This window comes from Cicer arietinum, chromosome 7 (assembly GCF_000331145.2).
Source record: "Cicer arietinum cultivar CDC Frontier isolate Library 1 chromosome 7, Cicar.CDCFrontier_v2.0, whole genome shotgun sequence".
Lineage (NCBI taxonomy): Eukaryota > Viridiplantae > Streptophyta > Magnoliopsida > Fabales > Fabaceae > Cicer > Cicer arietinum.
In genome coordinates, this window is record NC_021166.2 from 6,673,566 (window position 1) to 6,686,717 (window position 13,152).

Here is a 13,152-nt window from a genome sequence, read left to right on the forward strand (position 1 = left end):
GCAGGGAAAGCTTTCTGAAAATGAGTCTAGGCGCTACTTTCAACAACTTATAGATGCTGTTGCTCATTGTCATAAAAAGAGCGTGTACCATAGAGACTTGAAGGTGAAAGACAACATATACTATATATGATCATTATAATGTTTTTGCTGTAATTGCTTTAACCAAGTTATGTTTTTATCTTGATATATTGTTTTTTCTTTCTTTTAATAGCCTGAAAACCTTCTACTTGATGCTTATGGAAATTTGAAGGTTTCTGACTTCGGATTGAGTGCATTGACTAAGCAGGTAAGAATGTACTCTACTCATAAGCGATCATGCCAGAACATAATTTATTGTCTTAAGAAAAAGAATATATTGGTTTTATTTTCTTCAAAACTAATGTCTTTCTTTTTCTCTCTACCTCTCTCTCATTCTCTCTCTTATAGGGTGATGACCTTCTTTACACCACATGTGGGACCCCAAATTATGTTGCCCCTGAGGTAAAATTGATTATACACAAGTCTAATGCCATTCTGAATTAGTGTGTCAATCTGTTGCTCATATTAGTCTAATGCCATTCTTAATTACTAGGATCAGATTAATGGTACTATGATTCTCTGCATCAACTTTAGTCATATGAACAAATAATTGGGGATGAAATAGATCTATACTATTGATGTCCTGTGCATTGCACAGTTATTTCTGAAATTTGCTAGAACCTAAAATGGCATAGACTACGAGAGATATTTTAAAAAAGAGGATGTACACAATTGAAATATAATTTGAATTTGAAAGGTTAAAAGAGATAAACTAAGGGCACAGGTCGTTCTTTTAGGCAGAGTAAAATAAGAAATTAATCACTTCCAGCAAGACTCCTCTTCAATTCAGTTCACTTTTTATACATTTATCATTTGAGAGTGCTTTTCTCATCTCATGACATTGATATATTCAATTTGTAAGCACAAGGCAAGATAGTTACTTCAGGTAGTAATTTTGTCTGTGACGAGTTGCATGTTTCTTCTAAGAGATATACATATGAGTTAATTTACAATTGATTTTTCTCTTAATTGAATTACAGATGTAAAAATATCATTTGTACGTGCTCTAAGGTATAAATTTTGTCTGTGACAAGTTGCACGTTTTTTCTAAGAGATACACATGAGTTAATATACAATTGATTTTTCTTAATTGAATGATTTACAGATGTAAACATATCATTTGTACATGCTCTAATTTCTTACTAAAATGATTCCTTGTAGGTGCTCAGCAATCAAGGTTATGATGGTGCAGCAGCTGATGTATGGTCATGTGGAGTCATTTTATATGTTCTAATGGCTGGATATCTTCCTTTTGAGGAGGTAGACCTTCCAACGTTGTTCAGAAGGGTAATATCTGTCTTTCCCTTATAACCTCCTCTAAGTAGAAACCAAAAAGAGCTAGAAAGAAGAAGGAAAATGTCTGTAATGAATGTACTATAGATAAAAGAAAACTAGTGGAAAAAACATGATGTTGTAATTATTAATTAATCAACAATGGTAGCGTCATAACCATATTTTACTACTCTTTTTTATTTGCGTTTTAAATCTTGAACCGACCCTTGTCATAGAAAAATCTCTAAAAAATTTTATGAAACAAGAATATTAGCACTCATCTAATAGTTAAAGTATGGGTGGCAACTTCCTTTGAAAATAAATATACAAATGAATTGCTAAGTCAACACAGTTCCATTGGTGACAGTAAAATTTCCAAATTGAAGAAAAGGTCCATTGACTTTAATCTCTCTATGTTGTTTCATCCATACCTATTAGTTCCTTACGTGTTGTATTGTATAATATGAATGGATAAGATACATGGTTATGCTTATGCTTATTATCTAATAGACCTTCTTAATAGTGAAAACTTAATTGATCCTCCTATATTTCTTATTAGATGCCATTACAAGCCTTTTCTAAGTGTGCTGAATGTTTATATGAGGAGTGTGCTGCTGGTTAATAGTTAGCTGTTAACTTTTGCTCTTGACTTTGCTGTTGTTTTTTCATTTTGTCATTTGTACTTGTAGATCAATGCTGCAGAATTTGTTTGCCCATTCTGGTTTTCTGCTGGCGCAAAGACATTGATACATAAAATTTTGGATTCGAATCCTAAAACAGTGAGTAGATTGATTCATTTGTGGCCATTTATTATAGACTCTAGTGCTTACATGCATACGATAGGGTCTGAAGTGCATTTCTCGTTGATTACCTTGACACATTTTTATTATTATACATAATTTTTTTTTTAATAAGCTTTTATTATATGGAAGTTAAGTCCGCGAGTTCCTATTACATATGTAAATGTAAGACTATGCAATGTACTCTAAACAGGTATAATCAATTTCTTTGCATTTATTTTTTTACTCCTTTTCCCATCTAGGGAACATAAAAATTGCAAATATTCAAAAAATAGACAAGCTTAAATTTTCTTCGTATTAAAGGATGCAAGTAATGATCCATTTCACAGTCTTCAGGTATTTTAATGTTTATTTAAGGACACATGATTTTTTCTGATACTTAAATAATTGAATTTTCTTATACATAGATTTATGGATAACATATGCTTTTTCCTTTGTATATCATCTCCTGTCCAATTAACTATGTTAGTATCAAGATTTGCTCTTATCTGTGAAATTCTACTGATTGCTGCAAAACTTACAATTTCAATATACTATTCATAATAAATTATGATATAATTATATAAATGCAGCGAATGAAAATTGAAGAAATAAGGAAAGATCCATGGTTCCAGAAAAACTATTCTCCTGTCAAACTAAGGGAAGATGAGCAAGTGAATTTGAATGACGTTCAGGCTGTTTTTGATGATATTAAGGTCTGCAGTTGCTTTTTGTTCTCTTGTTTAATTTATACAGGCAAAACTTGTTTTTGCAAATGTATGTGTTTGTCCTTTCTTACATATCCATACATAGATGAGAAGGTGTACTGCAGATACAATGTGTGTATACGAAATATATGAGTTAATGTGCGAACAGTGTGAACATATGTGAAGAATAATTTCACGAAGGCTCTGATATTGATAGATCACTGAAAAATAACAATATAATACGTTGTTGAAACAGATTTTAAATTTCTGGCCGAGAATAATAAGACATGCTCTAATTAATATTATATGATTGTGATTAATGAATAATTCATTATCTTTATACAGAAATATTTAAATATCTGTCTCTGCTTATGCTTAAAATATTGCTACAAAATTGCTTTTGATTACGACAAGGACATCACATGAGGTCAGTAATTGCTTTTGCGAGAAATTGCTTTTGCTTTTGATTACAGTAAGGGACCTGCCCTCATGGTCAATCACATTGATAGGAACCAGATATGGACTGTAACTTGTGATAAATGGAAAGAATTCCTTCCAACCAGAGGATGAATCCTCTCTACAACTAACAAAGTGATGCAATATTTTTTAAAACTGAAAAAGAGATTGAAATGGAGTAGTGCTTACAGGATCGAACAGTCAGAAAATAAGTTGAAAAACAAGAAGAAAATCCTTGACTGGGGTGAATGAGGACCTGCTCCTTATTCAGCCTAGGAAACACATCCGAAAACCCACTCTGAGGTGGTCTACCTTGTTCACTACTCTCCCTTATTCTATTAGCGTTCCCTACCCTTTTCTATGCATCTTCAGCCCAATCCCTTCTTGACAGCTGTCCATTCTGTTAGCTCTTCCACTTCCTCTATAACAGAACTCCCCTTTCCCTTTTCTTCCTTCTATACACTTTGATTGGAGGCCCAATTGAAACGGGCTCATAACACATTTTATTCAGATAAGATCTGTCAAATTTTTCAAAAACATTTTATTCACTTCATAAGGAATTAGGATATTTATCAAAAAGCTTCTGCAACTTTATGTGCCAATTATACAGTTATTGAAGGATGCAAAGAAAAATCAACTACTTCTAGGATTTTTTTATGTAGATAAAAAGTTTCGACACAATTGTAAGAACATCATTTAGTCTTATAAAATGTGTTGTAGCAGTTGGCATGCGTGAATGCTGTCAAGAGGTTAGTATATATTAAAGACAACATCTATGAGATTTATGTTCTTTGGTCCTCATTCAGTTGTGGTGCCTTGATTTTCATTTTTGAGCATTTAAATTGTTGCACTAGTTATCCAAAAGTAGCATGCATCTCATTTGCGGATATGAGATAGTCTGTCAATTTTTACTGTTATACAGGACCAGTATGTTTCTGAACGGTCAGAAATTACCAAGGGAGGTCCTTTGATAATGAATGCATTTGAGATGATAACCTTATCACAAGGGTTGAATCTTTCACCATTATTTGACAGGCATCAGGTAGTGTATCAATTCCATTTCCTTGCTCTACAATATCACATTCACAATCCCTTTTTTGTGTCTCTGGCTGCCATGTAACTTAAGTACTTACACCTACCTGGGTGTGGGTGGGATCAGAGGACATCAGATTTCATGTTAGGTTTGAGACATCCTGTTCATCACTATTCTTTTTCTGTTTGAACAGGATTACGTAAAACGGCAGACTCGTTTTGTTTCACGTGAACCAGCAAAAGTTATAATTTCATCGATTGAAGCTGTTGCAGAGTCAATGGGTCTTAAGGCCCATTCTCGCAGTTACAAGGTATGACTTTGCAATACATACTTTACACATAATTCATTCAGAGAAACTAATTTTGTGATTAAATCCTGTTGTCATCAGATGTCATTATAATCAATTTTGTTTGTGATTGCTGCTCCATTTTAGCAGTAGTTAAATTACTCTCTATTGTCTGTTCTGCCATATTAGCCAACTTACATTTGAAATGAGCAATAGCATCTTCTTGATTATACTTTGGCCTTTAATGAGGCATTCCCTAAGCATAGATAGGTGGTTCAAGAGAAATGGTTGTTGGGTGGTTTGATATTTTAGACTCGGTAGATATTTTTCTAATTGATCCCAAAATGAAAAGTATGGTAATATTATCTGACTTTCAATTTTTTCCATCGGTTCTTTAAAAATAATGTCCTGACAGATGAGGATTGAAAGAGTTTTTTCAAATAAGGTTGGACAATTTGCAGTGGTCTTGGAGGTAATTATTTTTTATTTTTTTTATTTTGATGTATATATTTTTTTGGTATGATTTTTTTTTCCTTCTGTATGAGGCCCTAATTAAAATCATCTTTGTATCTTGCCAAAAGGTGTACGAAGTCGCACCATCCCTTTTCATGGTAGATGTTCGAAAGGCAGCTGGGGATACTCTTGAGTATCACAAGGTTAGCTGTTTTTGCATATATCTGCATTTTAACATCTCAAAACAAAGAAAAAAGCTTACAACCCTTGCCATGGTAATCACTAAAATGAAATAGCTGATTCTAAAAGGAAGAAGGACCATTTGCAATCACACACACAAACATGCTGTGTTTTTATTTCTTATCAATATTTCTATTCTAATTGATTCAGGACATTTTTAAGAGGGTAAAAACTCATTTAAGACCGCTAATTTGCTCTGTGCACCAAAATACGATTTGTTAAAGCAACATGGTGTATATAGCTATTTTTAGTCATACTTTAGATGGAGAAATTTTTTGTCGTGGGGGTTAATCACAAGATTCACAACTACTGTAGGTGGAGTATGTATGCCCATGTTCAATGTCAGTCTGATAGTTTGTGCACAACAGGGCTGGAATTTAGATGGCCAAGATTTATAGATTCTTATAACTCTTGATTTTCTTCTGGTTTTCTTAAGTTTTATTTCTATCCTATATTCTTTCTTGTCCTCTCTTTTTACAAATTTTGTATAATTGAATTGAACCTGATTTTGTACCTTGAGTTTAGAGGAGCTTGGGAATATTATCATGCGACAATGGTAGTATTTTTGTTTGCATGCTTGAATACCAAGTACTTAGCTATAGCTACCTCACCTTATTCATCATACCTTCACATGGTTGAAGAATATATATTAAGGAGATGCTAAATTGGAAATGGTCGCACTCAAGATCTAAGATAAGGAGAGAAATAAAGGTGTTTAGGTAGAAGTTGCAAGGATGGCTACTCTGTCTTTGAGCCTACAAATGGTTTTAATGGTTAGAGCAGAACTGAGCCTGTATAGCTAATGTTTATTGGACAAATACTACTAATAACCTTACGAACACTGGTTAAGAAATAAATAAAAATAACAGTACTATTTATTAAAATAATTGAACTTTTTAGTTATAAAGGCATTAAATATTGTACTTTTATTTGTAAAATAATATTTTTTTAACTAGTACCTTCAACCTTCAATTTCAGTAAAAGAAAAAAAAAAAAAAAACTAGTACCTTCAATTGTAAAAATAAAAAGTTAGTGCCGTAAGAGCATTTGCTAGAAAAGCCATATTATCATTTATATTATACTTTGGTTGCATTAAGTTATCTCCAAATTCAATTTTCCTATGATTCCTAAAATGTTTGTGTACTTATAAGTGCCAAGTATTTATATGTGCATGCATATGCATTGACAGTAACAACATCTTTTTGTTCTCTTGCAGTTTTACAAGAGCCTTTGCGCGAAACTAGAAAGCATTATTTGGAGACCGGCAGAGACTACTTCAGATTCTGGTCTTAGTCGACAATTGACATTCTGATCCAGTTCCTGCACGTATGATTAAATCTAAATAAAGGAGCACTGAAAGATGCAGCTGCTCCCCCGGGTAATTGAAACTGGCATGCTTTGCAGCTATATTCATAATGCAACGTACACTTTATGAAACAAAGTATACCGAAATGAGTGTCGCGGTCAAATTAGAGCATGCACGGCTTGATTTCTGAGGAAAGAAAATATGAATTGCAATGCTTCCTGTAACGAACCTAAGCTGCAGTTGTACAATAAATAAATTGAATATTTGGTTTTGGCCGAAATCGTATAGAATGTAATTATTAGAAACAATAAATTGTACCAGTTTGATATTATAAATTGTACCAGTTTGGTGTTATTAGAAACAATAATTTGAATATTTTGGTTTGGGCGGATATCGTCTAGATTAGAATTTGAAACCGGATTCTCCTCTTTTTACAAAGCATGACTGATACTAGATTTATTTTTAAATAGTCAAATTTAAAACTTCTAAAAGAAATTATTTGGTTAAAAAAATGTCACATTACACGTCATATAAAAAATATTTAATAATAAAATTAGATATATTTTTATCTTTGTAAATATGTTTTGTTTTAATTTTATTTTTATAATTTTTTTGTTTGATTATACCTTTGCAAATTTTAATAAGTTTAAAAAAATGGTGATATGGCTAATTTTAGATGACATGATAGATGGTGATTGTGTAATTGTTGTTGAATAGACAATATTTAATATTTAAAATTAAATTTTATTTTATTAATTCATTTAATTATTTAATTAAAAATTAATTAATAATTAATTAACTAAGTAAATAATAAAAAATTAATAATCTTCATCTTTAACTCTAATTTTTTTAATAAAAACTCAACAACCTTTATCTTCAACCATAAGTTCTTTATTTTTCACTCACAAATTTTTGTATTTAATCTAAATTTAAAAATTCTAATACCTCATTTTTTTTATACTACACCTATATTTTTAACTAGGGAGTTAAATCTATGCGGGGTAGAAAAACTTACAATAGGAGCATTAAATTCATCTTGTGTAATTTTTTCAGTGTTCAATTAATCATGCAAACACAAATGTCAAACTATTGTTTCAATTCAAATTATACAAATTCTTACACACACAAAAAAAAAAAGTTTTCAGGAGGAAAATTGCAATTGCTATTATGAAAAGGAAAAATGATAAGAGAGATTAAGACCATAATAGGAAGTCATAGTCAAAGCACAAGAAGTCAAACATGTCCATAATAAGTGTGTAAAAAATAATGAGAGATTATAATTTTTAGGGTTTAGATTAGATATGAAAATTTGTAATTTGAAGATAAAGAAAGTAGAGTTGAAGATGAAGGTCGTTGAGTTTTTATTAAAAAAATTGAAATTGAAGTTGAAGATTATTTAGTTTTTATTCTTTAATTAACTTCATAATTAATTAATTAACTAGTTTTAAGTTTTTAATTGAATGATTAAATGAGTTAATAAAATAAATTTTAATTTTAAATATTATATATTGTCTAGTCAACAACAATTATATTGTCACTATGTGCCATTTCATATAAAATTAGTTATGATACTATTTTTTTACTAAAAAATATTCATAAAAGACTTTTTTCAAATTTGTTAGAATCTGTAAGGGTATAAATAAATAAATTATAGGTACTAAAATAAAAACGAACTATTTTTGCAAGGACAAAAAATATATTTAAACTATATAATAAATATAAATGTTTATGATAGCTCCATTGGTAATCCCATAGCGATATGATTTTTGAGAAACTCTTTTAGTGGTTGGATCACAAGTTTTGCAATAAATAAAAATCAAGTATTAAAAAATAAAGTTGAGGTTATAAAAAAACACAATTAACTTATGTTGAAGCTTATGGACAAAGTTGAAGTTGTAATGGCATAACAAACTTGACTAACATAATTTTTAGTGAATATTATAAACAAGGTTGATTCAATAATATTAGAACAAAAGAAACAAAAATATTCTTGTTGTTGTTTGGCTTTTGATGATGTTGTTTATTGTATTATAAATTAGTAGGCTCACTACATAAAGTAGTTGTTTAAGTTAGTTGTCAGTAGTTTTGAATTAAATAGTCATAAACATTAATATAATTGATGTAATGTTATAATATTTATCTATTTTTGTTACGTCCGAAAAGGATAATAGATTTGAGAGAATACAAAAGACTTTTTTGTGAGGTGTGAGAAAGAAAATAAAAATTAATTTGAGAGAGAATACAAAAAGACTTTTTTGTGAGGTGTGAGAAAGAAAATAAAAATTAATTTGATGTATCAAAATAGACAATAGATGTGAATGAATGATTTTCTAACTTTAAATAATCAATTTAAAAATATATCAAAATAGTCTTAAATAGGGGTGCACATGAGCGCGGGTCAATCCGTCAATCCGACTTTTACACGTACCCAGTCACTTTTGGGTCCGACCTAACATAATCCATTGAAACCTGTTTATATTTGGTTTGAGTAATGGATTCAACAATTTGAACTCACAGCCAATAGGATTTGATTACTCTTTTTCTTCTTCTTTTTCTTTTTGTTTTTCATATTTTCAGCAGACGTCATCCACCTTCTTCTTTTGTTCTATATCAGTGTCCATATTCTTGTATTATTACTTTGTTTCATGCATATCATTAGCTTAATCATAAAAGAAACTCATCTCTGTCGCTCTCTCACATAGCCACGCTTCTTATGACTTGCTCTCAATTATAATTATTTCAAATTTTATCATTTTCATCAACAAAATAAAAAAATTCAAATAAACGAATCTCTCTCACACTTTTTGTGTGTAAGTATGACAGTGTTCACAGACCGTGGAAAAACGAAGAACTTTATCAGTCATCTTTTTGGTAAGAAACCAGTTACTGTCTTTGCACTCAGATATAATTCCTCATTTCGATTGTTATGCTTGTACGTGTTAATATGCAAGTATGCTTTTATGTATATGAAGCAAATGATTAATGAATTATTCGGTGGATTTAATTTTGGTGTGACATGAGAATAGGTTATTATGGATTTTTTTTGGGTATTTGAGTGAGAATGTTGTGATTGTATTGAAAAACGGGAGTGTGTATGCGGCGATTGAGGCTGGTTTGGATTTATGGGTTGGGGTTGAAGGCATCTTATGTTGATGAAGATCATTCAATTTGAAAGAATGAACAATGAGAGCAACACATGTCTGCTTGAGAAATGAGAGATGGAGATAGATGGGTTTATTTGATTTTTTTTTTATTTAAAAAATACAATAATATTAAAATGTTGAGTCAAATATTACGTAGAGCTAAAATTATCAACTAAGAAAAATAAAAGGAGATAAAAGTAGAGAACTAAACGTGCCTTTAATTTAGTTTTACGGTGATTAAAATTAATTTTAATTAAAAATAAATTAAATGTAAAATAATTTATGTTTATATATATAAGTAAAAATAAATTTAATTATAAATTTTAATATAAAAATTGTATTTGAATGTGAAAAATTACAAATTTTAACTTTAAATTAGAATCAATTTTAAATGCAAAATTAATTATGTTCGAAAGCATAAACATATCAAAATTAATTTTATAACTTTATAATTAACTTTAACTCAGTCAAAATTAAAATCAAACCTATACTAAAATTGTTTCGAAAAAACTTAGAAGATCGAATTGCACAATTAGAGGGATCAAAATACATTTTGATCTACAATTAATTTGTGTAAAAGAATCATTTAACTAATAAAGTCTAAAGATTGAGCAACCGTTTCATATATAAAATAAAAAAGGTTTAATTGCAATTTTGGTCCCCTTATTTTAGCTGAATCGCAAAAGTAGTCCTCCCATTTTGTTTCTCTCAAGTTTTAGTCCCCAAACAAAATTTTGGTCTAAAACTTGATGAAATTTCATTTTTTAAAGCCGTACTACACCATTTATGATCATAGATTTCAAGTACAGTTGTTGCACATGAGATTTTGAGGTATGATGTGACTTAAATAAATGCAAAAAAAATAAAATTTCATCCAGTTTTGAACCAAAATTCTGTTTTTGGACCAAAACTGGGGAGAAACAAAATGGAGAGACTACTTTCGCAATTCAACTAAAATAGGTGGATCAACTGCAATTAAGCCAATAAGAAGTAAAAAGATTGGGCAACCTTTCCGGTAAAAAAAAGATTGGGCCGCCATTTTTCTAGTCAAGAAAAAGAAATAATTTTCTCATTTTAATTTGCTTGACTAAACACTACCCTAGAAGTATATAATTCATCGTTTCCTAGGTTTAACTATTGGAACCAACAGTTGATTTTCTGATGGACTTTCAAAAAAATGTCGACAACGAAAATTGTTTTCAGTTCAAAGTTGGTTGCAAGAAGTGATGCTTCTTTCTCAGTCACCATTGATTTATTTTGACCAAATTAATTAATGCTTGCCAAGTTCTCTGTACAATTTACCTACCTTGTTTTTTCCGCTAAAGCAATAAAACACAGATCATAGAGTTAGAAAGGTAGTTGGTTATCCTTGTTGCCTTGGCACATTACATTCTTGAGCATGCATCGGTGTCCTTGTTCCCTTCGAATCAAAGTTATACATAAGTAAATAGACAGATTAACAGTAAATAAACAAATTAATCTCTTAACAATTGTTTTGTTGTTAGACACCATGGCGTGACGGTGATATGTTATTTAGACATCTCATTTTACACATTAATCCAACATCCTGTAAGTTTATTGGAGATGATCGAACTGATTTTCTATGAAATTTATATAATCTCTAAGTGTATATTTAGTTTAAATTTCGAAGTTTAAGATCAATTTTAAAGGTGTAAAATTGATTTTGATATCATTGAATGTTATTGGATAAAATTGATTTTGATTCAAGAATTGATTTTAAGTTGAAGTTAGAATTTGTAGGTTTTAAGTCCACACGTGATTTTTACCGTAAAATTTATTGTTTAACTCACGTTTACTTAAATATATTCAAACATAACTCTATATTAAATTCACTTTTAGTTAAAATTAATTTTATGAAATTATTTTTAGTCACCACAAAACTAAACATATACTAACACAAAATTTTCACTAAGTGTATTGCAGAGATTAATTACTAACAAATTAATCTCTAAGACGGTTTAAATCTCATACTTAAATTAGTTTTTAATGTGGTGGCATTAACCTGATATGAACAAAAAAGTGCAACATATTTAATAAATATATCACATTACAATCTTTAAAGATAAAAATTAACAAGGTCTAACTTTACTTTAATTTTGTAATTTCAATTATTTATTTATCAATTCGTCAAAATTAAAAACTATTTTGATTGATCGTTACAATTTCAATAGCAATTTATCGGCTCATTCCTTCTTATAATAATAGTAATAATAATAATAGAAAATGGTTGCATCTTAATTAACATAATAAGCTGCTCCAACCAATGTTTTTCCACATCAAACAAATTTGAACTAAAAAACCAACAAATAAATTTCTAGTCAAGCTTGTTGGGAATTAACTGATTGCTATTTGAAAAGGAGAAGGTTGATTAACATTTTGGTTCATACTATTACTACACAACAGGTACACTAAGAATTGCTCAATCTTTTAAACTTTACATAAACATGCCACTATATCTTAGGCACTATATGGCTATATAATATTATATATGAACTTTCATGGTTGAAAGAACCTGTTACCACACTTGCATTTCCATGACAGAAGATAATAACCCTCATCTTTTTCAGCTGTTATTTTTGCCTTGTGAATGTGACCAACTTTGTGATGAGGTGAGATTACTAAAGCAGCCATGCAAGGCCTGCAGCTCAAGCATTTGTTAACACACCTAGGTGGTCTTGATCCCAATACCAATTTATTTTGATTCATCACACCCTTATTTTCTTGATCTTTCTTCAAATTTTGTGACCCTTCTGTTCAATATTCAAAAGTAAACAAGAACATGAGTTAGATGACCAAGAGACATAAAATGGTAAGTACATGTTGGAAACATGCTGAATCTAACGAAATCACTGTGGTTTTCTTTTCAAGTTCTAAAGTATATTACACTGTAAGGCTAAACATGCAGTAAGCCTAATTAGAGTCATGAGAAAATGTTAACTTGACAAAGAAAATATATATATTTGGAAATTGATGTGTACCTAAATTAGAAGCAAATAAGGTAAGAAAAATTATGAGAATGAGAGTAATTGAAGTTTTTAGTCTACAGGGGTGTATTTTTGGTGAATCCATCAGTGTACAAAAAAGAGAAAGAGAAGAGAAAAAAATGATCAACAAAAGAAGTTTGTAGCAGTTATGTATCTCAAAAAAATTTAAGGGAAATAATTATAGCTAGAAGAGTTAAATTTGGTGTTTTCTGAAGAGTAAGTTCAGAGTTGGAGTTTTGAGGGTGAAAGAGTGAATTAAGTAACAGTTTCTTTTCATCTTTTGCTGGATGAATTGACTACCCTATGCTGCTAACTTTTGAAATAATTGAAAGTACTATACACCATCTTTCTTTTGTCATCATACAAGGAGTGGATTTGAGTTTTTGGTCACTTC

General features: G+C 30.0%; 1 protein-coding gene and 1 long non-coding RNA gene across 3 annotated transcripts in view; one reads left to right on the forward strand and one right to left on the reverse strand.

The window, feature by feature from the left end:
• Nucleotides 1-7,001, forward strand: part of LOC101507330 (CBL-interacting serine/threonine-protein kinase 24) — a 9,184-nt gene extending 2,183 nt beyond the window's left edge. The window contains exons 4-14 of one of the 2 annotated variants that reach the window (XM_012718074.3): nt 1-103; nt 212-286; nt 427-480; nt 1,240-1,365; nt 2,040-2,129; nt 2,723-2,845; nt 4,215-4,334; nt 4,519-4,635; nt 5,027-5,083; nt 5,193-5,267; nt 6,521-7,001. In XM_012718074.3, coding sequence (XP_012573528.1) covers nt 1-103; nt 212-286; nt 427-480; nt 1,240-1,365; nt 2,040-2,129; nt 2,723-2,845; nt 4,215-4,334; nt 4,519-4,635; nt 5,027-5,083; nt 5,193-5,267; nt 6,521-6,616 — 1,036 coding nt within the window. In that variant the 3' untranslated portion in view covers nt 6,617-7,001. Of the gene's footprint in view, nt 104-211; nt 287-426; nt 481-1,239; nt 1,366-2,039; nt 2,130-2,722; nt 2,846-4,214; nt 4,335-4,518; nt 4,642-5,026; nt 5,084-5,192; nt 5,268-6,520 lie in introns of those variants that run through there. The other variant, XM_027336723.2, reaches the window with a different exon arrangement.
• A 5,026-nt stretch (nt 7,002-12,027) lies between these two features.
• On the reverse strand, nt 12,028-13,152 carry LOC113787679 (uncharacterized). Its single transcript, XR_003474196.2, has 2 exons — nt 12,753-13,152; nt 12,028-12,524 (listed from the first exon to the last, which is right to left on the reverse strand). It is a non-coding gene; the product is annotated as an uncharacterized lncRNA (long non-coding RNA).